At 44.4% G+C, this 27,193-nt stretch overlaps 1 protein-coding gene across 1 annotated transcript; it reads left to right on the top strand.

The window, feature by feature from the left end:
* The first annotated feature begins 4,930 nt into the window (after positions 1 to 4,930).
* On the top strand, positions 4,931 to 21,523 carry Cbx1 (chromobox 1). The gene is made up of 5 exons (XM_041665220.1): positions 4,931 to 5,155; positions 15,516 to 15,692; positions 16,167 to 16,344; positions 17,270 to 17,364; positions 20,954 to 21,523. Exons 2-5 carry the CDS (start codon positions 15,553 to 15,555, stop codon positions 21,096 to 21,098), a joined length of 558 nt encoding a protein of 185 aa, XP_041521154.1. The 5' UTR covers positions 4,931 to 5,155; positions 15,516 to 15,552; the 3' UTR covers positions 21,099 to 21,523.
* The last annotated feature ends 5,670 nt before the right edge of the window (positions 21,524 to 27,193 follow it).

The following is a 27,193-nucleotide window of genomic DNA, read 5'->3' as shown; positions in this document are numbered from 1 at the left end:
ACCGTGGAAGATTTTGTGCAGGTCACAGTCAAGATGCAGACATGTTAAAAACACCTCCAGCCTTTGTGTATAAAATCTATTTTAAAAGCCGGGCCTGATGACACATGTATAATCCCCAGTACCGGGGAGGCTGAACTAGAGTTCTAATGTCAAGCTGAGCTGCAAAAGATTCCCACAATTTTTTTTAAATGTATTTATTCCATGTATATGGTGCTCTATCTGCACATACACCTGCACACCAGAAGAGGGCACAACAGACTGTGAGCCACCATGTGGGTGGGGGAATCGAACTGAGGACCTCTGGAAGAGCTGCCAAGGCTCTTAATCGCTGAGCCATTTCTACAGCCCCAAGACCCCACAATTTAAACAAAGAAACAAACAAAAAACAAACTAATCAAAGTCAGAGGTATGGGACTTAAAAGTACATATTCTAATCAAACTCAACTATCAGGGAACTGATGAGAAAAATCAAAAAACCACAGGCTATGAAAGAGAAGAAATGTCTCTGAAACTCTTAAACATATTACATTGTTTTGCTTTTTTTTTAACCCCACAAGAGAGGGTTTCTCAGTGTAGCCCTTGTCCGTCCTAGAACCCACTCCTGTAGACCAGGCTAGACTCAAACTCACAGAGATCTGCCTGCCTCTGTCTCCCAAGTGCCACCACCACCCAGCAATGGCATTATGTTTTATAAGAGACTACATTGTTAACTCCAGAATGAATAAATCTTTAACAGTTGGATTTCAGGGAGCTAACCAAACTGGGGTTGGGGGCTCAAACTCCAGCAATCCCAGTTCTATAGAGGATGAGGCTGCAGGAACGGAAATTCAAGGTTTTTGGATGTAAAAAAAAAATAAAATAAAAAGGAAGGGACAGGGCTGCGTCTAGGTTTGGTGGAGGAGGACGTTTATTGTAGACAAAAGGGAGAGCAGAGGTATCTGGGAGAGTCCAGAGCAGGTGTGAGACACGGGAGCGGGGGGGGGGGGGGGGGGGGGGAGCGGACGGGGGGGGGGGAGCGGACGGGGGGGGGGGGGGAGGGGAGGACAGACGCACAGGATAAAAGGTCTGAAGGGTAAAAGGGTAGACGAAAAGATCAAGTATTCAAAATGGATTCATTATATAGGGCAGGGCAGCTGGGGGAAGAGGTAGGGGGTAGGTGGTGTTCCAGCCACGAGGGCCCTGTAACAGGTAGGTACTGAGGGATGCAGGGAGACCTGGATACCACTGTCTGCTCTGCCATGTTTATAGGCACCTCAGCGATTCCTCTCAGGTTTGAGACCCAACAGTTCTTGGCCCCAATCAGAAGGGCAGGCACATTTGTGTGAGTTCTGAAAAGCGCTGGCTGCCGCCCTCACTAACTGTTCTGGAACTCAATTTGTAGTCCAGACTGGCCTCAAAGTCACAGAGATCTGTCTACCTTTGCCTCCCCAGTTCTGGGATTAAAGGCGTGTGCCACCACTACCTGACTTTCTTTTCTTTTCTTTTCTTTTTTTTAATTAATTAATGTTTTATTTTGTGTGCATTCGTGTTCCATCTACATGCATGTCTGTGTGAGGTTGTCAGACCCTCTGGTTGCAGGCAGTTGTTAGCAGCCACATGGGTGCGGCTGACCGGATCCTCTGGAAGAGCAGCCAGTACATTTACATGAAGAGTGGAATTCAGCTTAATGTAGGGCTTGGGGGTGGAGCATTTGATGCTGACAGGAACATGATTTGGCTATTGGAAATACAATAAATTTGGGATTATAATTCCCACCTCCAGTCAAGAATTTAACGCAGAGCCGGGCGGTGGTGGCGCACGCCTTTAATCCCAGCACTCGGGAGGCAGAGGCAGGCAGATCTCTGTGAGTTCGAGACCAGCCTGGTCTACAAGAGCTAGTTCCAGGAGAGGCTCCAAAACCACAGAGAAACCCTGTCTCGAAAAACCAAAAAAAAAAAAAAAAAAAAAAGAATTTAACGCAGTTTGGCTAGGGGGGTGGTGCCTGTTGAGCCTCAAACCCTCGGATAAATGGCTGAGGTACCAATTTAACATATCAAAACAGACCTGGCCTCCAGATTCTCCCAGCATCCCTCAGTCCCGACCTGTTACAGGATAAGGAGGACAGATCCTGCCCTTTACACCCCCCACCCCCCCCCCCCCCCCGCACCTCCCCTCCCCTCCACCCCCGCTTCCCAGTTCTCCAGCCCAGGGTCTGGGCTGCCCTTCCCCCAGCCATTTTTGTTACCCGCCCTTTTGTTAACTTTTGCCCTCTTGGCTGATGAACCTGCCCTCCCCCATTCTTCTCTTTTCTCCTCCTCCTCCTTCTCCTCCTCCTCCTCTGCTTTCTCTCCTTCTCGTCTTCTTTCCCTTCCCCTTTTCCTCACGTGGCCCAGGGTCATGTCCATTCTGCACTCTCCCAAATGTCTCTGTCTCTGGCCACACTCTCTCTTATCTACAATAAACTTCCTCCTCCACCACACATACCTAGGAACAGGCATGTCCTTCCTTTTTATTTTTTCATTCATCTGGCGCTGAACCTGGTGCTCAAGCCCTGGGACAAATGGCTGAGGTCCCTATTCACCAGTGCAGACTGTGAGAACCAATCAGGGAGGCTGAGGTGCAGATGGAGAGTTCAAGGCCAAGGAATTTGAGTGGAAGACCCTGACACTAAAACAAGCCAAAACACAACAAAAAACCCTTCACCTGGACTGGAGAGGCTGGGGATAGCGCCCAGCTGGAGAGTGCTGGCTTGTTCTGCACATGGTTCCAGATTCAGGGCCAAGAAGAGAAGGAAGGAAGCCAGGACTCCTAGCGCTGGCGTACATACTCAATGGCAATGTCTTAAGCTTTGAGTGGAGTGGCGCTCGGTAGTAAGATGCTATGTGCCTGAGTGTGTGTGTGTGTGTGTGTGCGCGCGCGTGCGCGCGCCCAGCAAAGGTCAGAAGGAGAAGGAGTTGGATCTTCTGGAACTGGAATGACAGGCTGATGGGAAGCACACTGTGGGTGGTGGGAACAGAACTCAGATCCTCTGGAAGAGCCGCAAAGGCCCTCAACCTTCGGAGGCCCTCAACCTCTGGCCCATCTCCCCAGGCCTGTAAGTACTTTCTTACCAGGCACAAGGCCCTGGATTTGATCCTTAGCACCAAGACAAGATGAAGCAAAGCTAAAAGTAGTACTAATATTCTCACTTTCCAAGTTATCCAAAGCATCCACATCAGGAAAGAATAGGTGGGTTGGTGCCTATCTTTGGAGGCTCAACCCACATATTTTCAGGAAGAATTGGTCTCTTTTAAATAAATTTGTGTATGGTATTGCTGAGCTAAACCTCTCTCTCTCTCTCCTCTCTCTCTCTCTCGTCTTTGTTTTTTGACAGGAAAGTTGTCATTGTCTTGTTTTGTTTTGTTTTGAGACAGGCTCCCACTTGCAGCCTAGGCTGTCCTGGAACTGCCTACATAGCCTAAGCTGCTCTTAAACTTACAGCAATCCTTCTGCCTCAGTCTCCTGAGTACTAGGATTAAGAGGCACAGAGCATCACACCTGACCTTGGAAAGCCTCATCAGCTCTATTTTCTGTGAGGGAGGAGGAAATGTCGTTTATTTATTTAATCACATGAGGAAAACAGGGACGTATGAATGCCAGCAACACGTACCAAGGGTTTTATGGGGTGTTGTGGACATAGTGAGCCAGCCTAACTAGGACACTCGTTAAAGAATGACAACTATAGCCAGGCAGTGGTGGCGCACGCCCTTAAACCCAGAGCTAGGGAGGCAGCGGCAGGCAGATCTCTGTGAGTTCGAGGCCAGCCTGGTCTACAAGAGCTAGTTCCAGGACAGGCTCTAAAGTTACAGAGAAACCCTGTCCCAAACACACACACACACACACGAATGACAACCATAAGTTTTGCTAAATTAGCTAGATAAGGGGTATCATGGAGATGGAGGAGTCCCCACAAAAGTCACCCATTGGCACAGACAATACAGGGAAATTACTGCATGTGGTGGCACATACCTGTAACTCCAGCATTTGGGAAATGGAGACAGGAGACTCAAGAGTTCAAGGCTAGCCAGGGCTTCCTCGAGACCCTGTCCACCCACCACGAATAAATAAATAAATAACAACAGCAAAACAAAACAAAGATAGAAAGAGAGAAGGAGGGAGAGAAAGGAGAGGAGAGAGAACAGATGTGGGAGAGGGAAAGGAAAAGAAAATTCAGGAAGTGCCGGTGATGAGTACCAACTTAGTGCTTTCTGATCAAGAATGTGATTCACTCAAGGCTGAGGAGTGGGAACCTCAGCGAGGTGGAGATAAAAGATTACAGGGTTTGCTAGACAATACTGAAAGGTGGAGATTTGATAAATCTCAGGCAACGAATATGTTAAGTTTTTTTTTTTTCAAGACAGGGATTCTCTGTGTACCCCTGGCTGTTCTGGAACTCGCTTTGTAGACCAGGCTGGCCTGGCCTCGAACTCACAGAAATCTGCCTGCCTCTGCCTCCAGAGTGCTGAGATTAAAGCTGTGCACCACCGCACCTGGCAGTTAAGATTATCTTTTAATGGCAGAGGTTGTTAATTATAGAACTGCCCAGACGCAAATGGTTTTCCGGATCAAATATCAAGGGGCTAGTTTCCAAACACACGAGTTCTGGGTAGACTGACTAAGGAATAGTGGTGGACGCCTGTAATCTTGAGGCAAAAGAAAGGCCACGAGTTCGAAGCCAGCTGGGCTACACACCCTGTTATGAAACAAACAAAACCCCACCACTACCTACAAACTTTCTAGACTACAGTCGACCCTGCCTTTCCAGTTTAAAAGAAAAACAAAACTACGAAAACACCCGACAGCCCTTGAAAGTGGGACGGGCGGCCCGAGCCTCGCGCGGCACTCTGGGACTTGTAGTCTTGGACAGACCCCCCCCCCCCCACCGAGTCCCATGATGCCGTGTGGCGGGTCATCGCGTCTGCGCGGTGCAGGCGGCGGGCAGCGCAGAGTGAGAGGCTCTTTTGTTCGGCTGAGGGGAGGGCCGCTGGTGGGGCCTGCGGTACGCCGCTGCAGCTCGGCGTTCGACTGCGGCCGTCCGGCTTTCTGCTCCTCTGGGCGCTACTCCCTCGGGCCGCCCGACGCCACGCGCTAAGAGCGCGGTACCGATTCCTCTCGGACTCTCGGGCGCTGCTACGAGGTGAAGAGGCGGGCTGGAGGCGGGGGGGGGGGGGGGGGGGGGGGAGGCGGGGGGGCGCGACGGCGGCGGGAGGCCGCGGGCGGGCGAGGGCCGGGAACGGAAGACTGGAGCGAGAGGAGTTGGGGGCGCGGCCGGGCCCAGCGCCGGACAAGTCTGCTTCCCGCGCAGAGCTCGCGGGTTGCGGGAGTCTGAAGAGGGCGGGGCAGCGGATCCAGAGCCCGGGAGCCAAGTGGTTCCTGAAGAGCCGAGCCGTCGCTGGGTCAGCTCTTCACGAGCTGGACAGAATTGTTCGACTCCAGTGAGCGACTCTGGAGTTGGGCGGGAGAAGGAAAACTTTAGGACCTCGAGAAGGGAACAGGCTTGGCGCTTTGAGTGTGCATGGCACGGATCACTCTTCGTCCACTAAAGGTTTAGAAATGTAACCCGAGAAAGAGGACACGGTGGCAGCCGCGGGTAATCCCGGTAGCGCTCGGAGGAAAGAAAGGGAACCTGAGGGTATTGAGTCCAACTGACACTATCGGAGGAATTTCTCTTGCTAGGGTCACGAAGTAGTAACTTACAGGAAACTTGGACAAGGGGGCTTGGGCTGCTCAAGGTGCGCTAATGGAGAAGAGATCTGTTGAACAAATCTGGGAGCGAGGGGTCGGACATTTGCTTGACCTTGTGTAAAGGAGTTCTTGAGATAAGGAAAGTGGAGGTCCAGAGCATGATCGTGTAAAATAGGAAGAGAAAGGGGGTGCTTCGGGGGGGGGTGTAGCTTAGTTTGCAGAGTGTGTGCCTAGTGGGCTGCAGACCCCTGGATCCAATCTCCAGTACCACATAACTGGCTGGGTGTGTGGTGGCATGTACACGTAATGTTAGCACAGAGGGTCAGAAGTTCAAGACCTTCCTTGACTTCCAGTAAAGGGGCCACTTTCTGCCTAGTAAGGGGTCTGTAGTGTGAGTTGGGAGGCTGTAAGAAAAAGGCAAGATTCATCAGATGGAAAGTGTTTGCTCTTGCTGGCCAATCTGAAAGACCTCAGTTTAACCCCTGGATCCCAGGTAAACGTGGAAAGAAAGAACCTATTCCAGAAAATTGTCCTCCGAGCTACACATGAGGATATGGCAGGAACCCACAAAAGCAGGCGTTGGCACACACAGTAATACTATTTTTACAAAAAAAAAAAAAAAAAGTATATGAGGGCTGGAGAGATGGCTCAGAGGTTAAGAGCACTGGCTGCTCTTCCAGAGGACTTGGATTCAATTCCCAGCACCCACATGGCAGCTCACAACTGTCTGTGACTCCGTGACACTCTCACACAGACATACATGCAGGCAAAATACCAGTGCAAATGAAATAAATTTTTAAAAAGTATATGAAATATGGAACTTACTTTTCCCAAGTTATCTGCCACTGAATTGTGTTCAAAATAATTCTTAAAAATGAGTTTTACTGCTGGGTGGTGGTGGCACAGGCCTTTAATCCCAGTACTCAGGAAGCAGGGGCAGTTAGAGCTCTGAGAGAAACCCTGTCTCAAAACACCAAGGAAAAAGAATGACTTTTACTAGAACATAAGGTATCCTCTCCAGTTTGGGGTTAAGAATCATGTCAGCAGTTTGGAATAGTTTCAAGCGATCTAAGGTTTTGGGATAGATGTATGACTGCGATCAAGAAATTAGTGCCTGTGCCCCTCCTTTGATGCTTTCTAGCTAGATATGAAAAGTGGTATATTGAAAAGACTCCAGTCGTGCAAGGAGGGCCAGGCCTAGAGGAAACCCCATGTTGAAACCACTTGCTCCTTAGTAAAGATTTGTGACGATGGGAGATCTTCAGTCACTTCTGGTTTTCTGATTGGTCACTCTTTTATAAATAATATTAAAATTGGTAAATTTTTACCCTCCTGGGTATTTTTCTGAGCAGGTAAAATAGTGTGTGTGCACATGGGTGTATGGGATAATTTTGAGAAGTTCATTCTACCATGGGTTCAGGGGATCAAACTCACCCATCAGACTTCCATGCGAAGCACTTCTACCTGCTAAACTACATCTGCAGCCCTCTGGACAATTCTTTCGGAGTAAAAGGCCCTTTTTGTTTTTCTCTGTGTAGCCCTGGCTGTCCTGGAACTCACCCTGTAGGCCAGGCTGGCCTCGAACTCAGAGGTCTGCTGCTTCTGCCCCTCAACTACTGGGGTTAAAGACGTTTTTTATATTTATGTCTTTATTGTTTTATATTTTGAGACAGGTTCTGACTCTATCTCTGGATGTCCTAGAACTTGATACACACAACAGTCTGGTCTCAGATTCACAGAGTTCTCCCTGCCTCTGTCTCCTAAGTGCTGGAATTAAGTATATCAGCACACTCAGTGTTGTTTTAGTTTTTTTAAAAGTGGGGTAGGGAGTGTGCCATGATATACTTGTGGAGATGAAAGAACAACTTTGGCCTCCTCTTGTACTGTTAGGCAAATTCTGGTGATTGAACTCTGGCTGTTAGGCTTTTAAGACAGAAACCTTTACCCACTGAACCAGCTTGATAGCCCCATTTTCTAAATTTTGGGAACTAGACCTAGCAGAAATTGGTATCTGTAGATTTTCTTTTCTATGTCCCAAATTGGCTTAAAACTCACTATGTAGCCCAGATTGGCCTTGAACTGAGATTATAGATATGTACCACCATACCTAGTTTAGTTTTATTTTTATGTGTGTGTCTTTGCTTACTTTTTGCGATCTAAAGAATTGAATCCAGGGCCTTTTACATGTTAGACAAACAGGCACACTGAACTGCATCCAAGTTTGGCGAGCTTTCCACAGCTTCTACAAGCTTCTAGACTAAATTTGGGGAACGTTGGGCTGGTTTTTGTTTTCTTTTTCTGGTGGTGAAAGTGTACTGAATTGAACTCCAAAACCCATGTGCTCTGTCATTGAGCTGTACTATAAAATCCTTAATGTCAGTTAGGCAGTGTTGGCTTATGACTTTAATCTCTCAACGCTTGGGAAGCAGAAGCAGGCAGATCTCTGAGTTCGAGGCCAGCCTGGTCTATAGAGCAAGTTCCAGGATAGCTATGACTGAAGGAAGCTGCACAGGGAAAACTTCCCTCAAGTTTGAAGAAAGCCTGGTCTAAATAATGAGTCCATGCCAGCCTGGACTATAAAGTAATACTCTGTCTGAAAAAACAGGCTAGACTTTCTAGCTAACTTGGTGGAAAAGGGCATTTCCCACAAAGCCTGATTAACAACTTGTGTTTGATCCCAGGACCGACATATTAGAAGGAGGGACCTGCCTTCTGAAAGTTACCCTCTGTCCCTGTGCTCCCTGCTACAAACACTAAATACAGGTGTCGGAGGTAAAAAGATGAATCACATACTTGAGGCCAACCTAGACTACAGAGTTGAGACCCTGGCACAAACGGGGGGGGGGGGGGGGGGGCATGTGGATTTGCTCTGGATTTAATCTGTTCCAACCAATTCTGCTCCCACAACCATGCTCAAAAAGCAAAAACAAACTACTACCCCTGTTTAGTGTGTACATGGTTCCTGTTTTTCATCCAGATTTGCATCTGGAAAACATTTGCTTCACAAACAGCCAAATAAAAAGCCAACTAAAAGAAGTTTGGAAATGTGACTGGCACCAAAGCATACTGTACTACTGTGTGTGCCTTCATTTCTGTTTTGATTACTGGTGTGTAGTTGCCAGTTATTATAGCAAAGATACCTTGTCCTTGTTTTCAGTTCTGGTTTCTTGATTGTCACTCCTTAAAAGCTGACAGCTTTGTACTTTGATTTCCTGATTATTTGGTTTTGAAACATCTTTCTTTGTTAGGTATACAATGTTCATAATTTGCACAGGGCTCAGAATTCTGAGGGAAAATAGAAACAAAATGTTTTGGGGAATCCCAAGGGAAGGAGAAATATTTGGTTAGGTTGGGTGAGCTTTATGGGAGAAATACCATTTAGGCTAGGTCTTGAAGAAACTGTAGGGTTCTGACTGAATGAAACAATACGGTGTGTTTATTCGCCCCTTGTGAGTGCTGGAAGAGCAGAGCAGCCAGTGCGCTTAACTACTGAGCCACCTCTCCAGCCCTGAGATTTTGTTTGTTTGTTGAAATTTTGTAGCTCAGTGTGGGTGTGTGTCCGTGGGGATACAGCAGAGGCCAGGAGAGGGGTCCCCTAGAGCTGGAGCTGTACAGTTGTGTACAGGAGAGGGTCCCCTAGAGCTGGAGCTGTACAGTTGTGTACAGGAGAGGGTCCCCTAGAGCTGGAGTTGTACAGTTGTGCTAGGAAGCAAACTCAGACGACCCCTGTAAGTGCAGCAAGAGCCCTTAATTGCTGAGCGTCTGCCCCACCCCAGTGTGGCTGTTATGCAAAAAGAGTCTGTGTTGCACTTGTTTAGAGAATCGCAGAGTGGAATCCCAGCACTAGGGAAGCAGAGGCCGGCAGATCTCTGTGAGTTCGAGGCCAGCCTAGTCTATAAGAGCTAGTTCCAGAACAGGCTCCACAGCTACAGAGAAATCTGTCTCAAAAAACAAAACAACAACAACAAGTTAAGAATCTGACGGGATGTGGTGTGGTAGTGGCCCACATTTAATCCCAGCATTTGAGAAGCAGAGGTGTGGAGGGGCGGTCTCTTGAGTTTGAAGCCAGTTTAATCTACAAATGGAGCCCCAGGACACCAAATGCTAGACGGAGAAACCCTGTTTCAAAAAACAAAAGAAGAGTTCAGGCATCTTTGTGCATACCATTGAATGCTGAGAATGGAGATCTAAGGGGCTGGGAAATGTCATGCATGGCTCAGTTAGTAAAATGGTTCAGACCTGAGTACCTTTTACAGCTGGATGAGAGGTGGAGTGAAAAATTGTCCAGATGCTAGGCGGCCAGATAGCCTGGGTCATACAGTGTAGCATGAAGAAACAAGAAATTTAGACTCAGGAAAGCAAAGATTGAAGGAGAGAGCTAACTCTAGCCAGGTTGTCCTCAGACTTCCACATGTACACATCTGCACTCACAGTTAAGAATGTATTGTAATGGGTGCAGTGGGCCGTGCCACCTTTAACCTCAGCACTGGAAAGGCAGGGGCAGGCAGATCTCTTGAGATTCAGGCCAGCCAAGGCTACATAGAGAAACCTGTCACCAAAAAAAAGTATATTGTTCTTACAGAGGACCCTCAGTTACTAGCATCCACTATAGGAGGATCACAGTTATTAGTAACTTTATTTCCTCCCTTGGCAGAGTTTCTCTGTGTATAGTCTTAGCCGTCCTGGAACTCAACTCTGTAGATCAGGCTGTCCTCAAACTCTTAAAGAGACTCACCTGCCTCTGCCCCCCATTCTCCTAGTGCTGGGATTAAATGTATGTGTCACCACGCCCAGCAGTTTAATGGGTTTAAAAAAAAAGTGTGTGTGTATGTGTGCGCGCCTTAATGTATGTGGTGGTTAGACTCTATCCATCTTATTTGAGGCAGGATCTCTTTTTCTGTTAGGCTTTGTACTCTAGGCTAACTGACCGGTGAGTTTCCTAGCAGTTCCGTCTCTAGGATTACAGATGCACCCTGCCACTTCTGGTTTTGTGTAGCTGTGTGTCTGCATGTGGATGCATGCAGGTGCCTGGGGAGGCCAGAGGTGTCAGATCCCCTGGAGCTGGAGTTAGAATTACAGAGCCCAACTCAAGTCATCTGGAAGATCTATCTCTAGGATCACAGATGGACCCTACCACTTCTGTCTTTGTGTAGCTGTATGTCTGCATATAGGTATTCTAGAGGTTCTTAGGTAGCTCTACGCATTTCTGCCTCCCTTGCCCTGAAATTAGAAACACACACCCCTGTGCCTGTATTAGAAGTGGCCTGGAGATCCAATTCAGATCTTCATGCTTGCATGGTAAGTGCTTTACCACCTGAGATCCCTCCCCAGCCTTTGCCCATGCTTTTGTCAACTGGAACCTGTGTCTACAATGGCTTCACAGGTTTCTTGTGCCTTTCCTATTTCTTTGAATAGTTAATACAAACTTGAGAAGCCAAACAAAATGCTTAATTTTGTGTCTAATACACATACACACAAAATAAATCAGTAAATATAATACCGACACATATATTAAGAACTAGATGTAGTAGTACACAGTCAATCCCAACTATTCTGATTCAGAGGCAGGAGGAGCTCAAGTTTAAAGCCAGCTGGGCAGTTTAGCAAGAGTGTCTGAAAATAAGGGGCTGTGATGTGGTTCAGTGATAGAATGCTTAAAAACCTAACACATTGCCGGGTGGTGGTGGCGCACGCCTTTAATCCCAGCAGTTGGGAGGCAGAGGCAGGCAGATCTCTGTGAGTTCTAGGCCAGCCTGGTCTACAAGAGCTAGTTCCAGGACAGGCTCCAAAACCACAGAGAAACCCTGTCTCGAAAAACTTAAAAAAAAAAAAAAAAAAAAAAAAAACCTAGCACATGAAAGGTTTTAGATTTAATCTCTACCTGAAAGAAAAACAGCAAGCAGTATTCCTCATAAAACTTTTAAACTTGTGTTTGTGTGTGTATATACATGCATGCACATGCTGGTGCATGGATGGCAGTCTGTCCGGAGTTGGTTCTCTTCCTGCCACCTTGTAGGATCTGAAGGTGGAACGCAGGTCTTCAAGTCTGTCAGCCCTCTTCTGTATATATATAAGTGGCCCCGGGGAAGGTTCATGAGAAAAATTACAATGTTCTTTCTTTGACCCGTGCTTTTAATTTTAATCACTCGGGAGGCACAGGCAGGCAGATCTCGGGGCCAGCCTGCTCTACAGAGCGAGTTCCAGGACAGCCAAGACAACACAGAAATCCTGGGGTGGAAGAGAGGGGCAGCAAGGTGGCTCAGTGAGTAAAAGTGCTTGCTGTGCAAAAGTATTGATCTGAATTTCATCCTTCGAACTTTCATTGGGTCAAGCAGAGGTGGCACTCGCCTTTAATCCCAGCACTCCAGAGGCAAAGGCAGGAAGATATACAGAGAGTTCTGGGACAGCCAGGGCTATAGAGAGAAACTCTTTATGAACAAACAACCTTGTTGGAAGGAGAAAGCCAGCTTCCTGAAAGTTGTCCTTTGACCATCATACCCAAACTGTGGTGTATATGCACTCACATATATCTGTCATACATCATGCACAATAATTTTTTAAAATTCTTTTAGTATGTGTGTGTGTGTGTGTGTGCTCTTATAGCTCAGGTTGCCTATAACTTGGAACCTTCCTGCCTTTCCTATTAAGCCTCCTGCAACTATAGGCACTTTTGTGCATGGTTTTATTTGTTTGTTTGTTTGTTTTCTCCATTGCTGGGAGTTACACCAAAGGACTCATGTACAAGCTAAACATTATACTACCGAGTCCAGTTTTCCAAAACATTCTTGGATAGCATAATGTCAAGTTCAGATTACCTCTGAGCTTTGGAAAAGTTGCCCTTTTTTCTTACATTAAGCTTCAGATAGGTAGGGACCATTTCTTATTTTCTTGAGTCTCTAGAATTCAGCACAATATCTAGAATTTGAGTTTCTACATATATAGTAAAACTTTGTCCAAGGACCCTGGTAATAACAGTTTATCCCCAGATTGGGGTATTAAACTAATGCAGAACAGTGCTCTTTCTTTGTCTTGGTTTGTTTGCCATGTTCCTTTGGGGAGGTGAGGAGATTGAGACAAAATCCTCAATCTAGTTCACGTTGACCTTAAACTCCTTATTCCCCTGCCTGTGCCTCCACACCTGGCCCATCTGCTTCATTCTTTATATCTCGTTCTGGATAATTGATCATCCATTTCTAAGATTTTAGCCAATTTTGTTTTACTGTGGTATGTTACAGCACCATCTACTGACACAAATTGGTAATTTTAAGGCTTTTGGGCACTTTTTTCATTAAAGGTATTCTGAACACTTTATAATATGGCACCTAAGAATGTTTTGAGAAATAGGATATCGCTCTGGTCTACAGAGCAAGTTCCAGGATAGCCAGGGGGAAAAAAAAGAAGAAACAATGTCTCAGAAAAGAAAGAAAGGAAGGAAGAAAATAATTTAAAAAAAACCCTAAAATATCAGAATTGAATATACTAAAGGTAAGAGATTTATAGAGAACTAATTTTTTTTTGTTTTTGTTTTTTGAGACAGAGTTTCTTTATGTAACAGTCCTTGCTATCTTGGAACTTGGTTTGTAGACTAGGTTGGCCTCTAACTCACTGAGATCTGCCTGCCTCTGCCTCACGAGTGCTGGGATTGAAGGAGTGCATCACAGCCTCCACCTGGCAGGAATTAAAAAATTTTATACTAGAAAAAATATAAGCTGGGTAGTGGTGACACACACCTTTAATCCCAGCATCAGGAGGCAGAGGCAGGAGGATCTCAGTGGGTTAGAGGCCAACCTGGTCTACAGAGTTCCAGGACAGGCTCCAAAGCTATACAAAGATCGCCTGTTTGGGGGGAGGGGGAGCTGAAAAAAAGTGTGTGTGTATATAAAATGTGTGTGTGTGTCCCCATGAGTTTCCTGAGTTAGGGTAGTATATAGACAAGGATAACCTTGAACTCCTTGGTTCTTCTGCTAGGGTCACACGTACTAGTGCACCACCATGCCCAGTTTTTTGGGGTAAAATGCAGAAATTCATTCATGTGAGACAAGCTCTCCACCAGCTGACCTGTATCCCCAGCCACATTTGGGGATTTTTATCAAACAAAACCAACTTCAACGTCTCAACATGAAAGAACAAGCCATACATATTATGTGTGGGTGTGTGTTGTGTTCATGTTTTGTCGTGTGTTTTTTTTTTTTTAATTTATTATGTATACAATATTCTGTCTGTATGTAGGCCAGAAGAGGGCACCAGACCTCATTACAGATGGTTGTGAGCCACCATGTGGTTGCTGGGAATTGAACTCAGCATTGTCTGCTCTTAACCACTGAGCCATCTCTCCAGCCCGATGTGTTGTTGTTTTTAATTATTTCATCTGTATTGGTGTTTTGCCTGAGTGTGTGTGTGAGGGTGTCTGATCCTCTGGAACTGGAGTTACAGACAGTTGTGAGCTGCCACGTGGGTGCTGAGAATTGAACCCAGGTCCTCTAGACGAGCAGCCAGTACTCCTAACTGCCGATCCATCTCTCCAGCCCAAAGCATGTTTTAGGAAAGAATAAAACTCAGGACCCACAAGGTAAAACACTTGCCATGCAAGCCAGATGAGCTTGTTTTTTATGTGGAACCCATGTGAAGGTGGAAGGAGAGAACCAATGGTACAAAATTGTCTTGCCTCGAGGAAGATCAACTATACGGTATCTGTGGTAGCTGCCTTCCTCTTGTCCCCCTGCTTGTTTTCTAAATTATTACAATACTCAGCTTAAATAAACAGCTATTCTGGTGCCTTTTCTAAGCAGGCCTGAGTCTTAGAAATAAATTATAACGTAAACTAGGTCAAAAAACAGTGATTTAGGGCTGCAGCTTAATGCCTAGCATTCTTGAAACCCACGATTTAATTCCTAGTACTGCCAAAGGGGAACAATGGAAGTTAGCTGGAGCTGGAGCACAGTTGACAGAGTGCTCTCTTGCCTTTCTTGTATAGTTCACAAAGCCTTGGGTTCAATCTTTTAGCACCATATAGGTGGATGTGTATACCTGTAATCCCAGCGCTCAGGGAGGAAGAGACAGAGGATCATAAGTTCAAGGTCATGTTCTGCTATATCTCAAGTTCCAGGCCAACCTGGGTAAGGTGGCTTAGCCAAGTCCAAGAACCATATGGAGCTGACTCCCACAAATTGTTCCTTGACCTCATGACACCCATATACATACTAAGTGAGTAAATGCAGTAAAAGAATTTTTTAAGTTTAAGCTGTGAATTTATGGTGGCATTCAAGAAAAGCGAAGTGAAAAATAAAGGGACTTTTTAGCTGGACATGGCAGCACACATCTTATAATCCCAGTACTTGAAAGGTAGAGACCAAATCAGGGGTTCAAAGCCAGCCTGGGCTATATGAGATCCTGTCCGTCTGTGCCCCCCCCCCAAAAAAAAAGTTAGATAATTAAATATATATAGCTGATCCAACATAGTATTTTGTGGCAAAGGGATATTAGGTGTTAATATAAATTAGGCTTAGTATAAAAGTTGTAAATCTATATAAGAATTTATAAATCCTTCCCACACATTGTAGTATATATCTATAATTCTAACACAGAAAGCTGAGGACAGCTTGGGCTTCATATTAAGTCCTTGCCCAGAAAAGGCATTAATTTTGCTGTGAAATTAATAATTGTGGCTAACTTCTTAGCAAACCTCAAAACATGGTTGTGAATTGGAGGTAAGTAGAGCATTCTAAGCGTGTTCATCACCTGTGGTTTCCCTCACTCTCAGGATTTATCCAGCACATGTGCCCTGATGGCCTTTATTTCCTTTGTCATTTTAGCAGTGTCACCCTTTACACCGGAAAGCTGGCGGGTGCTATGGGAAAAAAACAGAACAAGAAGAAAGTGGAGGAGGTACTAGAAGAAGAGGAAGAAGAATATGTAGTGGAAAAAGTTCTCGATCGACGAGTTGTCAAGGGCAAAGTGGAATATCTTCTAAAGTGGAAGGGTTTCTCAGAGTAAGTTTCATTGACACAAGTCAATTCAGTTGCTATGAGGAGTCATGATAATGGTTCTTACCTCATCTGTGGTGGGTATACCTTGGTTCAGTCCTGAACTCCACAGCTGATAGTCTACTGAGGAAGGATCTACATGCAGAGTACTATAATATATGACAGGCTTTTGTTTTGCTATATTTATGTATGTGCGCATGTGTGCCATGTAAGTCCTGGGATGAGAGTTAAACCATCTTGCCAGTCCATGACAGTGATTCTGAGGAGCAGATAGCCCACTTTTTCAAAAAAGTAGTCTTTCCTTGAAAAAGGCAAATTTCTAAGCCTTTTGGTCTGTACCCTCCCCTACTAGGAAAGTTCTCAATTTTGAAGAGAAATCAGCTGTTCATTATCATTTAACTCTCTTTCAAGACTGGCTCTTCGCTTAGTTAAAAATGTTGACGTAAGTGGAAGCATGACTTGTTATCTTGCTGATTTCAGTGAGGACAACACATGGGAGCCAGAAGAGAACCTGGATTGCCCTGACCTTATTGCTGAGTTTCTACAGTCACAGAAAACAGCTCATGAGACAGACAAATCAGAGGGAGGCAAGCGCAAAGCTGATTCTGATTCTGAAGATAAGGGGGAAGAAAGCAAACCAAAGAAGAAGAAAGAAGAGGTGAGACTTGGAATAGGAATCTTCTCCAGCCAGAGGCCAGATCATTCCAGCAGTTTGATCTTACCTCATCTCTCTCCTGTCCACCCCCCTTTTTTTTTCTTGTAAATTTTTTATTTATTTATTTTGGATAAATAAATATCTTTTTTTCTTCTTGCATAGAAGCCTAGGCTGACCTATAATTCAATATGTAGCCTAGGCTGGACTCAAACTTGTGGCAATTTTTCTTAGCCTTCTAAGTGTTGGGATTACAGTTATGAGCTACCATGCTTGAACTTCTCCCTTTGAATCTCAGCAGTCATACATGTCCTCTCTGTCCTTCAGAAATAAGCTAATGTTTTAAAGGATTTAGGGGGCCAACCATAGACACACCTGTAATCCTAGCACAGGAAGATCAAGGACAAGGGCCTGGACTACAGGAGATTGGGTCTCAGTGAACACACAAAAGAACAACAACAAAAAGGATTTGGGACTTACTCTTGTAAAGTGATCTAATCTAATCTTTTTATCCATGGCACAAGAATGATGAGGCAGGGGGCTGGAGAGGTAACTCAGCACTGACTGCTCTTCAGAAATCCTGAGTTCCACTCCCAGCAACCACATGGTGGCTTACAACCATCTATAGTGGGATCTGATGCCCTCTTCTGGCATAAAGGCGTACATGCAGATAGAGCACTCATTCATAAAATAAGTAAAATCATCTTTTTAAAAAAGAATGGTAACATCTAGCAGTTACTGGAGATTCATGACAGTAACTGAATTCATTTCCTGTCAATAGATCACTTTCAATGTTTTGATCACTAAAGATATAAGATAGATGTTTTGTCTTTAGTATCTTAAGTAATTTACCTTTGAAGAAACACAGAAATAATTATTCTGGATATAACCGTATGCTAATAAAATTGTTCTGCCCATCTGGTTTTTACAGTCAGAAAAGCCACGAGGCTTTGCCCGGGGTTTGGAGCCTGAGCGGATTATTGGAGCTACTGACTCCAGTGGAGAACTCATGTTCCTGATGAAATGGTGAGTCTACCAGTGGCTCTGTATGGTTGTTTTTTCCTTCTCCCCATCTGTTCTATGCCAGAGGAAAGAGCTGGACCTTCGAAATTCCAGTCGCCCAGGTGTGAAATCTTTAAGATGACATAGTCCTTCGATAGTGAACCTCGGCCTGACTACAAACCTGGACTCATGAGTTACAGGTAGGGGCCCTTAGGATTTACAGATTTTTTTTTCCCTGTCTGTAGGTTGGAGAGACTATGGAGAGGAACCACATTTCAGTTCCGTGGAGTAAAACAGAAAATTCTGAAATGTGATTGAATCACCCTCCTTCTCTGCCACCTCCTTAGTAAAGACCAGGCTGACCCCATAAGCAGGATTCTGTTCTTGTTTGAGGGTTAGGAAAGAATTTATAGAATTTATTTTGAAGATTCTAAATTTTCAAAATCAGCCAGCAGGGGTCAGTAAAGCCTCTACTGTTTACTGTTACTGAGCTTAATGTAAGCCTGCTTCTCTGTTATAAATACTAGTGTGATAGTGCTGACTTGGTCTAAGGAGAAACAGTAGGTAGTTTGTTAGCACTAGCCAGTATCACCTGCTGAACATGCTTGTGTTTGCTGTTTTATGTGCTGCCAGCACAGTATTGGGTTTCTGTGGTTAGCATGAACCACAGTTTCACTAGCAATGGGAAATTTTTCATCTGCAGTCCATTTCTGACCAGAACATTGTCAAGCAGCACATAACAGTACTTTCAAACAGTAGTGAAGAGGAGTTCAAGTTAGTAAAAGTAATTGACTGTTTTCGTTTGTTTGATTTTTGCTTTTTGAGACAGTTTTACTCTAGCCTAGGCTTGCATTGAGCTTGAAATCCTCCTGCCCCTGACTGTGCTGAGATTACAGGGACATGCCACCTTGACGGACTAGGAGGAGTTAAGCCATTGCCAGTTAAAATAGGATTGTCAAGGCTTTGTCCTTTGATTGGTCTAGAACTTTCTCTGAACTGGTATCTATGGTGGCTCTTCCCTAGATAATGATTGACAAGGTTTTGTTAACTTCAGGTAAAGAAGACCTGGGTTATAATTAACTAACCACCTATTTTCTTCCTGTATGTTCCTTCAGTATTACCGATTCTGACCCTTATTTAGCTTATTTCTTCTAACTTATAGAAGAAAAACTGAATAATATGATGTGTTAAGTAGTCTGGCTAAAATACACTTGCCCCGCAAGTGACCAATGTGAGTCACAGGAGTATCTCCATATTTTTTAGGATGTGGTTCTACACATTTATAATCCCAGTAATCAGATAAAATGGAAGTATCAAAAGTTGGAGGCCAGTCTGACCTAGAGTAAGATGAAGTTGTAGCTTTGAAGCCTGTCCTAGAACTAGCTCTTATAGACTGGGCTGGCCTGGGACTCACAAGATCCTCCTGCCTCTGCCTCCCGAGTGCTGTGATTAAAGGCGTGTGCCAGCAAGATGAAGTTTTAAAAGCATAAACACACACCTAAGAGCCAGCTGTAATAACCCATATATTGTAATATATATTGTAATAACCCATATATTGGGATTAAAGGCGCGCGCCACCACTGCCAGGTGGGCATTGGTTATCTTAACTGCTGTATCTAAAGTTAAGATTTGGGTCTTGGGCTAGGGGTGTGGCTAACACATAAAATCAGTGGCTTTGATCCCCAACCCTACAAAAACAGAAAACAAATCCAAACTTTTTGATAGGGACTTGACTTACTGGTAGAGGGCTTGCCGAGTATGTGCAAGGCCCATGTTTTAATTCCTAGCATCTACTCCCTCACCTCTAAAATACTGAATGTTGATTAAAAAACCCTAAGTTTAAAAAGTTACACATGGCCAGGTGTGTTCATGCCTTTAATCCCAGCAGTCAGTGGTAGAGGTAAGTGGATCTCTTGAGTTTGAGGGCAGCCCAGTCTACATATCAAGTTGCAGAACTATATTCAGCAGTGGTTCTTAGTCTGTGGGTCACCTAAGACCATTGGAAAACATATTTGTATTAAAATTCATAACTGCAAGCCGGGCGATGGTGGCGCACGCCTTTAATCCCAGCACTCGGGAGGCAGAGGCAGGCGGATCTCTGTGAGTTCGAGACCAGCCTGGTCTACAGAGCTAGTTCCAGGACAGGCTCCAAAGCCACAGAGAAACCCTGTCTCGAAAAACCAAAAAAAAAAAAAAATTCATAACTGCAGTAAAATCATGTTACGAAGTAGCAACAAAAGTAACTTTATGCTTGAGGTCACCACAATAAGAGGAACTGTATTAAATGGTCACAGCGTTAGGAAGGTGGAGAACCACTGACAGAGGGACCCTATTTCAAACAAACAACAGCAAAAAGTGATGTATGTTTACACCCATGGCTCGGGATATAGTTGTAGAGGGCTTTCTTAGCATACATGTGACTCTGGCTTCCATCCCTAATACCACATTCATGCACTTTTATAATCTCTTCCGGATGACTCAATGCCCGCATGTAGCTCACTACCTTATCTAACTCCAGTTCCAGAGACTCCAGGGATGTAGGTGTACATGTGGTGTACATAACATAAATTCAGACAAAACACTCGTACACATAAAATTATTATTTTTATTATAACCTGATTTTGTAGGAAAGTGGAGGTACCTGTCTATTTCTGGACATAGAAAATATTTTTACCTAGTGAAAGGGCTTAAATTTATCCCAAAATTGTTCAGTTAAAAAAAGAGTTATAGGTTAGATACCCCATAAGGATTTAAGTACATTTTCCACCATCTTCTTGGGTATTTTTTGGCTTTTTGAGACAGGGTTTCTCTGTCCTGGAACTAGCTCTTGTAGACCAGGCTGGCCTCGAACCCACAGAGACCCACCTGTCTCTGCCTCCCAAGTGCTGGGGCACTACCACCTAGGCTTCTTGTATTTCTTGTGGAAGCTTAACCATATTGGCTTATTCTCTGGTTCCCTGTGACTCTGGAGTCTTGTTCTTGTTCCGGGATTCTGTCGGTATTTGTTGCCTGCCCCATGCTGCTGCCTCTGTCTGGGACAGACCCAGTGACCTGAGGATAAATGAATAGGAGTTTACTCCTAGTTACTATAATGTATGCCATTTTCAGATTTTTAAGCTATGAAAATTTGGAAAAATAATAATTACATCACAGTACCTTTGTTTTCTACCTTCTCATGTTGGAGCACTATTTTAAAATACATGGCGATAGTGTGCGGGTGGTATGTGGTGGTGTTAAACAGTATGTTATGAGTGAGCAGGATTTTGCCTGATCAGTATTAGTCCTCTTAAAAAGAGAAAGCTGTGTGCATGCGCTGGGATATAGTTTTGCTTCCCATCCACCCTCTGAATTAAGCTTTCTTTGACCTTTTCCAAAGAACTAGTTGAATCAGGTGACTCATCTTTTGACAAAGTCCCCTAGAGGGGATTTTTGTCAGGAGAAAGGGAAATCTTTGAGGGTATCGTGTGACAAAATCGACCCAGGAAATGCAGCTTGCGTCCTGTTTTCCTAGTTTGTTTCTGAAATTTAGACTTTTAAGGTCCTATTCCCTGGGTGATCCAAATTAGGAGACCACAGCAGCTGATCTCAAAGTTCCTTTGTGCTTTGTCTGCAGGAAAAACTCTGATGAGGCTGACCTGGTCCCTGCCAAGGAAGCCAATGTCAAGTGCCCACAGGTTGTCATATCCTTCTATGAGGAAAGGCTCACGTGGCATTCCTACCCCTCAGAGGATGATGACAAAAAAGACGACAAGAATTAGCCCTCTTGAGTGCCAGCCCCTGTCACCTTCGACTGTGGGTTCCAAGTGGGGAGGGAAGGAGTTCTACTTGTCTTGACACCATAGAGGTGGCTTGAGAAGATGTCCTTTGAAGAGCCAGCATAGTTTCTGTGCCCTGCAGCAGCCCAAGTGCTTTAACTCGTTTCAAGCTGTATAGTTTGCACACCCATCCCAGTGGAGGGGAAGGGGTAAGTGTTTCAAGGCAACCCGTTCTGCGCTTTGCTAAGAAAGCGGAGGGCCTTCCATGAAGGACAAAACCTGCAGAACTGGGGTGTGGGAGAGCAAAGATACTGTCTATCTTCAAAGAGCATCTCCACAACCCACAGCCTTCTTCCCAATAGTGTTAACTGCATTTTTACAGCCTAGCATGTGTGTAGTTTTTGGCTATTACTGGTATATTCATTAGGGGTGGGAGGGTTGGGGCAGGGAGGAAGGGAGATGGGTGGAATCATTTTGGTTAAAATTTGGGACCTGATTGGGGAAATGGTGAAACAGTAGAAAGAACAGCTAACTAATCAATTGGTTCTATGTCAATATTTTGCCTTTTCAAAAAATTATATTGGCACCATTAATGAGGATTGAGAGACTTAAAAAATCTGTGAATGCTGAAACCTACAGCCAAGGTGCTCCCTACCTGAGCTCATTGTGGCCCACAAAGGACAAAGCCAGTTCCCAAGTTACCAAAGCTGCCATTTGAAGATGGAAACTGACTGAGGAGGGACAGTTTTATTGGAGAGTATAAGCAGGCAGATCATTCTGCCTTAGAGGTGCTAATTCCTGAAATTGGAGAAAAAGACCTTTCTCCAATTAGGAAGTTACAATATCAGTTTGTCCATCCAAGCCACTGGCTCAAGTATTGCAGGAGGGCCTATGGGAGATGGGAGCAGAGGGCCTGCGCTCTTAGGGTGGAAACTCTTGGAGCCTCTGTTTTTTGGTGTGGTGTTTTTGTTTTTGGGTGTTTTTTTTTTGTTTTGTTTTGTTTTGGCTTTTGTTTTTGGGTTGTTTTTTTTTTTTTTCTTCAGATATGAACCCTGAAACTGCTTGTGGCAGGTTCAGTTACTGACAGCACAAATTCCATTGAGTCAATTAAGGGTTGAATGACTTCACAAGCCCTGGTCTCAGGAGATTAACTTTCATATTGGGGTAGTGGTTCATTTAAAAATACAAGATCTTCAGATTAACTGATGTCCAAGATCCTGTCTTGAATCATGAGATCCATCAATTTTTAGTATTGTCTAGACCTGCATTTAGGACTACATTGTAAAATCTTTTAAAGCATGTGTTAGATATATGTGAAAATTTTGTTTAAATGTAAACTTCATACCATACTGTCAGTTTTTGTCTTAATAAAACTATAGATTTATAATTCCTGATTTCTGTATTTTTTTTTTATTTTATTTTAAAAAAAGACGAGGTCTCCTTCCCCTGTGTTGCCCACTCTGGCTTGGAACTTTGAATCTACCTATGTCTACTTCCCAGTATTGGGATTACACAGGTGCATGTATCATGGCATTTGGTTATCAGAAACCCTCTTAGCATCAGTTCAGCTTGTTGGAAGTAGCTACCATGGCTTCAAGAATGACTGTAGATGGACACTGCAGGCTTGAAATCTGATGTCCTATTTTTTTTTTAACCTGGAGCTAGTTCTTGTAGACCAGGCTGGCCTCGAACCCAACAGAGATCTGCCCGCCTCTGCCTCCCTTCCCAAGTGCTGGGATTAAAGGTGTGCGCCACCACCACCTGGCTGGTCTCAAGTTTTTGATGTAGTAAATGCTTGAATAATTGCTGTACATATTTTAAGAACTGGCATATTCTGTCTTTCATATTGCTGGGAAAATATGTACTGGTAACACTTCCCACTTGAAAATAGGCGTTATGTGAACTAGCTTAATCAGTTGGAAGGATGGCATTAGCAGAAATCAACTCCAAAAAGTTTTAGAAACTGACGCTTTTTGTTATTGTTTTGTTTTTCCAGATAAGGTTTGTGTAACCACCCTGGCTATCCTGAAACTAGTTCCGTAGACCAGGCTGTCCTCAAATTTACAGAGATTCACCTGCCTCTGCCTCCCAACTGCTTGTGATTAAAGGCATGTGCCACCACCCCCAGCCAATCATCTGTCTTCTTAAAGACATTTTTTTTTTCTGCCTATAATTCTGGAGCCCAACTAGGAATAAATCTTTCTTGCTGTCTGTGTACCACTTGTGTGTCCAGTGTCTGAAGACCAGAAGAGAGCATGTAATACAAACTGTTGTGACCCATCTAGTATGAGTGCTGGGAATCAAACCAAGATCCTCTGGAAGCACAGCCAGTGTTCTTATCCACTGAATCATCTCTCCAGCCCTGTATATACATAGATGTTAAAGTCAGAGGGCAACTTTATACATACTGGTATGAATGTGTCAGATTCCCCTGGAACCAGAGTCACAGACAGTTGTAAACTCTCATATGGTTGCTGGGAATTGAACCCTGGTCCTCTGGAAGACCGGTCAGTGCTCTTAACCCCAGCCTCCTTGTTTATGTATTTTAAGACAGGGTTTTTACTCTAACCCAGGCTAGCCTGAAATTTATTGTTTAGCTCAGAATTACCTTAAACCCAGTGACCCTCTTTTCTTAGTTCCTCCAAATACTAGGGTTATAGGCATGTGTCACAAGAGCAGCTCTATTCTTGTCTGGGTTTGTTTGTTGTTTTTTTCAGGACACAGTTTCTGTGTAGTTTTGGAGCCTGTCCTGGAACTAGCTCTTGTAGACCACGCTGGTCTCAAACTCAGAGATCTGCCTGCTTCTGCCTTCCAAGTGCTGGGATTAAAGGTGTGCGCCACCACTGCCCAGCTTGGATTTTGTCGTTTTGTGTATAGCCATGGCTGGCCTGGAACTCCCTATGGATATTGGGCTGGTTTAACCAGTGAGCCTGTCTGTGTGTGTGTGTACATGAGTGCAGGTGCCTAGATTCCCATGGAGCTAAACTTACAGGTAGTTTTGAGCTGCTTGGGTGCTGAGAGGTCACTGAATCTCCAGGAACTGGAGTTACAGATCGTTGTGAGTTGCCATGTGGGTACAGAGAACTGAATCTGAGTCTTCTAGCTGTGTGTGCTCTAAACTGCTGAACCATCTTTCAAGTCCCCTACACTCTCTGCTTGTCATTTAGTTAGGGTTTGCTTGTTGCTGAAGAGCCTGGGTCTTCTATGTAGTCCAGCCCAGGCTGGCCTTGAACACTTGATCTTCTTCCCTCAGATCTCCATCCACCACCCCTTTTTTGGTTTTTCAAGACAGACTTTCTCTGGGTTGCATTGGCTGTCCTGGAACTTGCTCTAGACCAGCCTCCAGAGTGCTGGGATTAAAGGCATGCGCCACCACCACCTTTTTCCCCCTTTTCTTTTTCCTGGATTTTCGAGACAGGGTTTCTCTGTAGCTTTTTTGGTTCCTGTCCTGGAACTAGCTCTTCTAGACTAGGCTGGCCTCGAACTCACAGAGATCTGCCCCTTTTCTTCTTTTTAAGAGAATGATTTATTACGATAGTGTTCTGCTGGCAGGGGTGGAAAAACACACTTTTAATCCCAGCACTCAGGAGTTAGAGGCAGCAGACTCTTGAGTTTGAGGGCAGCCAGGGCTACACAGAGAAACCTTACTGTAAAAATAATAATCTGCCATTCTCCTTCAGGGGAGATGCGCATGTGTGTTCCCTGACAATTTTCTTTTTCCTGTCTTGAAACAAGGTCTCATCTGTGTAGCCGAGGCTGGCCTTAAACTCAAACTCAGATATGCTGAGATTACTTACAACTTTCTGAAGACCAATTAGCACATTTCCAGATAGAAAGTTTAAGAGTAATTTTGTCTGAAGTGATTGTTGTAGATACATATGCAAAATTGTTCATTATAAATCAGTACAACAAAGTTGGGAAGATGGCTCAGCAGTTAGGAGTGCTTTGCTATTCTTACAAAAGACTAGAATTTAGTTCCCATCACATAATACACATATAGCCCCAGGGAATCACTGTCCTCTTCTGGTCTCCACAGGCAGCCCAATACATGTGCACACACATAGACACATATGTAAATGATAGATGGCTTCCATGAAATCTCACCATCGTGGACCTAGCACTTACTAATGTTACAGCAGGGGTGTTTGCTGGGATTTGTTTTTGCAGTACGGGCAATTGAACATAAGGTCTTGTGCATTCTAGCCAAGGATTCTCCCAACTTCGAAATGAGCTCCACCGCCAGCCTTTTTTCTTTCTAGATAGGGTCTAAGTCCTCCAGGTTAGCACTGAACTCTCATCATGCCTTAGCCTGTCAGATTCTGGGTTTACAAGTATGGACCCACATACCGGGCTATTACCAGTTTCTTGTGACCTATAACTGTCAGAGCTTGTTAGAATCTTGCTCTTCAAGGCAGTGTCTCTTGCTCAACTTACTGATAGAGCTTGTCAAGGCAGCCACCTTTCCCACTTGGCTTTTGTGGACTTTGGAGATCCAAAACCCAGCCTCAAGCCAGTGGGGTAAGTGCTTTCTCAACTGAGCCATCTCTGCAGCCTTGAAATCTTTCTGCCACTGCCTCCCAACTACTCAGATTGTAGAGGCACATGGTTTTTGCATTGAAAAATCTATTTATTTTAGCATCTGATTTTAATTAAAAAAAAATATTTTCTCTGTATGTATGCCTTTATGCCAGAAGAGGGCATCAGACCCCCCACTATAGATGGTTGTGAGCCACCCTGTGATTACTGAGAATTGAACACTGCACCTCTGGAAGAGCAATCAATGCTGTTAACTGATGAGCCATCTCCCCACCCTTCCCCATTTTTTAAGACAGGAGAGTTTACTAGGTAGCTGAAAATGTCCTTAAACTCCTGATCCTCCTTTCTCCACCTCCCAAGTACTGGGTTTACAGGCCTTATATCAACAGTTTTTTCATGGGATGTTAAGGCATCAATCAGGTCCTCCTTGTGGGGCAAGCACTTTTTTACTAAAAGGTGTTTCCCCAATCCCTTGACTTATGTATTGGGGGAGGGCATACATTTACCATGATGTTATGTGGAGGTTATTTAAAGACTTTGTTTTGAGGTGGGGTTTTATATAGTAGGGGATGATGACCCACTAATCTTCCTGCCATCCCTCAAGTACTGGGACTAGAGGACTGCCTCATACCTGTTTCATGCAGTGCTGGGATGAAAGCCTGGGCTCATGTCAGACTCCATCAAATGAGCTCCAGCTTCCTCTGCTCATTTTGATGTTAACCTTTGACAATCTGGTGTTTGCCTGTGTGCCTAGCACATCTTAATAGTCCCCTGTGACACTGAATCTGCACTCTAAAATAGCATTCACGATGAATCAGAAAGAGGACATTGCTGCTACAAAATAATTTACAGCCAGAATTTTGAGATACACTCCCTGTATGTGTGCCCTAGAACTCAACAATTCTGCCTCTGCTTCTTACCAAGTGCTGGGATTATTAGTGTCACTGCATCCAGCTTTTCTCCAAAATCGAAATACAAGCCAATCAAGATACTTTGTAAGAAATGTATTAAGTGATTTCAGTTACATGAGCACACTGAGTATTACTCAGACCAATGGTTCTTTCCTAATGCTGCAGCCCTTTCAGTTCCTCATGTTGTGATGATCCCCAACCATAAATTTATTTCCAGTGCTACTTCATAACTGATTTTGCTACCATTATGAATCATAATGTAAATATCTATGTTTTCCAATGGTTTTAGGCAACCCCTGTAAAGGGTCATCCAACAAATCCAAAGGGGTCGCCAGCTAAATATTGAGAGCCACTTAGACCAAGCCCTATGATACACAGCCTAGTAGACACCTAGGCTGTACATTGTTTACAGCTCATCATCCACAAATGCGGTCGTTATGTGGAACATGGCTACAAATAACCACTCAGGCTAGCATTCTGCAATAACTCTCAAGTAGAATCATTCTAGCATTCTGGTGTTGGACTTAGTAAATCTGAAGGAGCTTAAGAAGCCAAGCTGTAATTTGCAGTCTCTTCAGATCCACTATACCACCAGAATGGTCCTCAAGCTACCACCTCCTTACCAGCTGATTTAAAGTTCACTTATTAAGT

This window comes from Microtus oregoni, unplaced genomic scaffold (genome assembly GCF_018167655.1).
Source record: "Microtus oregoni isolate MIOR12 unplaced genomic scaffold, Mior012 000015F_ref0000493, whole genome shotgun sequence".
Classification (NCBI taxonomy): domain Eukaryota; kingdom Metazoa; phylum Chordata; class Mammalia; order Rodentia; family Cricetidae; genus Microtus; species Microtus oregoni.
Note: the sequence above shows the minus strand (reverse complement) of the source record. Positions and strands in the feature narration are given on the sequence as shown.

Bases quoted from the DNA above. Each gene is read 5' to 3' on its own strand.
- Cbx1 (XM_041665220.1), top strand. From the start codon at position 15,553: ATGGGAAAAAAACAGAACAAGAAGAAAGTGGAGGAGGTACTAGAAGAA. The intron at 15,693-16,166 runs GTAAGTTTCATT...TGCTGATTTCAG, and splicing joins AAGTGGAAGGGTTTCTCAGA to TGAGGACAACACATGGGAGC. The intron at 17,365-20,953 runs GTGAGTCTACCA...CTTTGTCTGCAG, and splicing joins CTCATGTTCCTGATGAAATG to GAAAAACTCTGATGAGGCTG.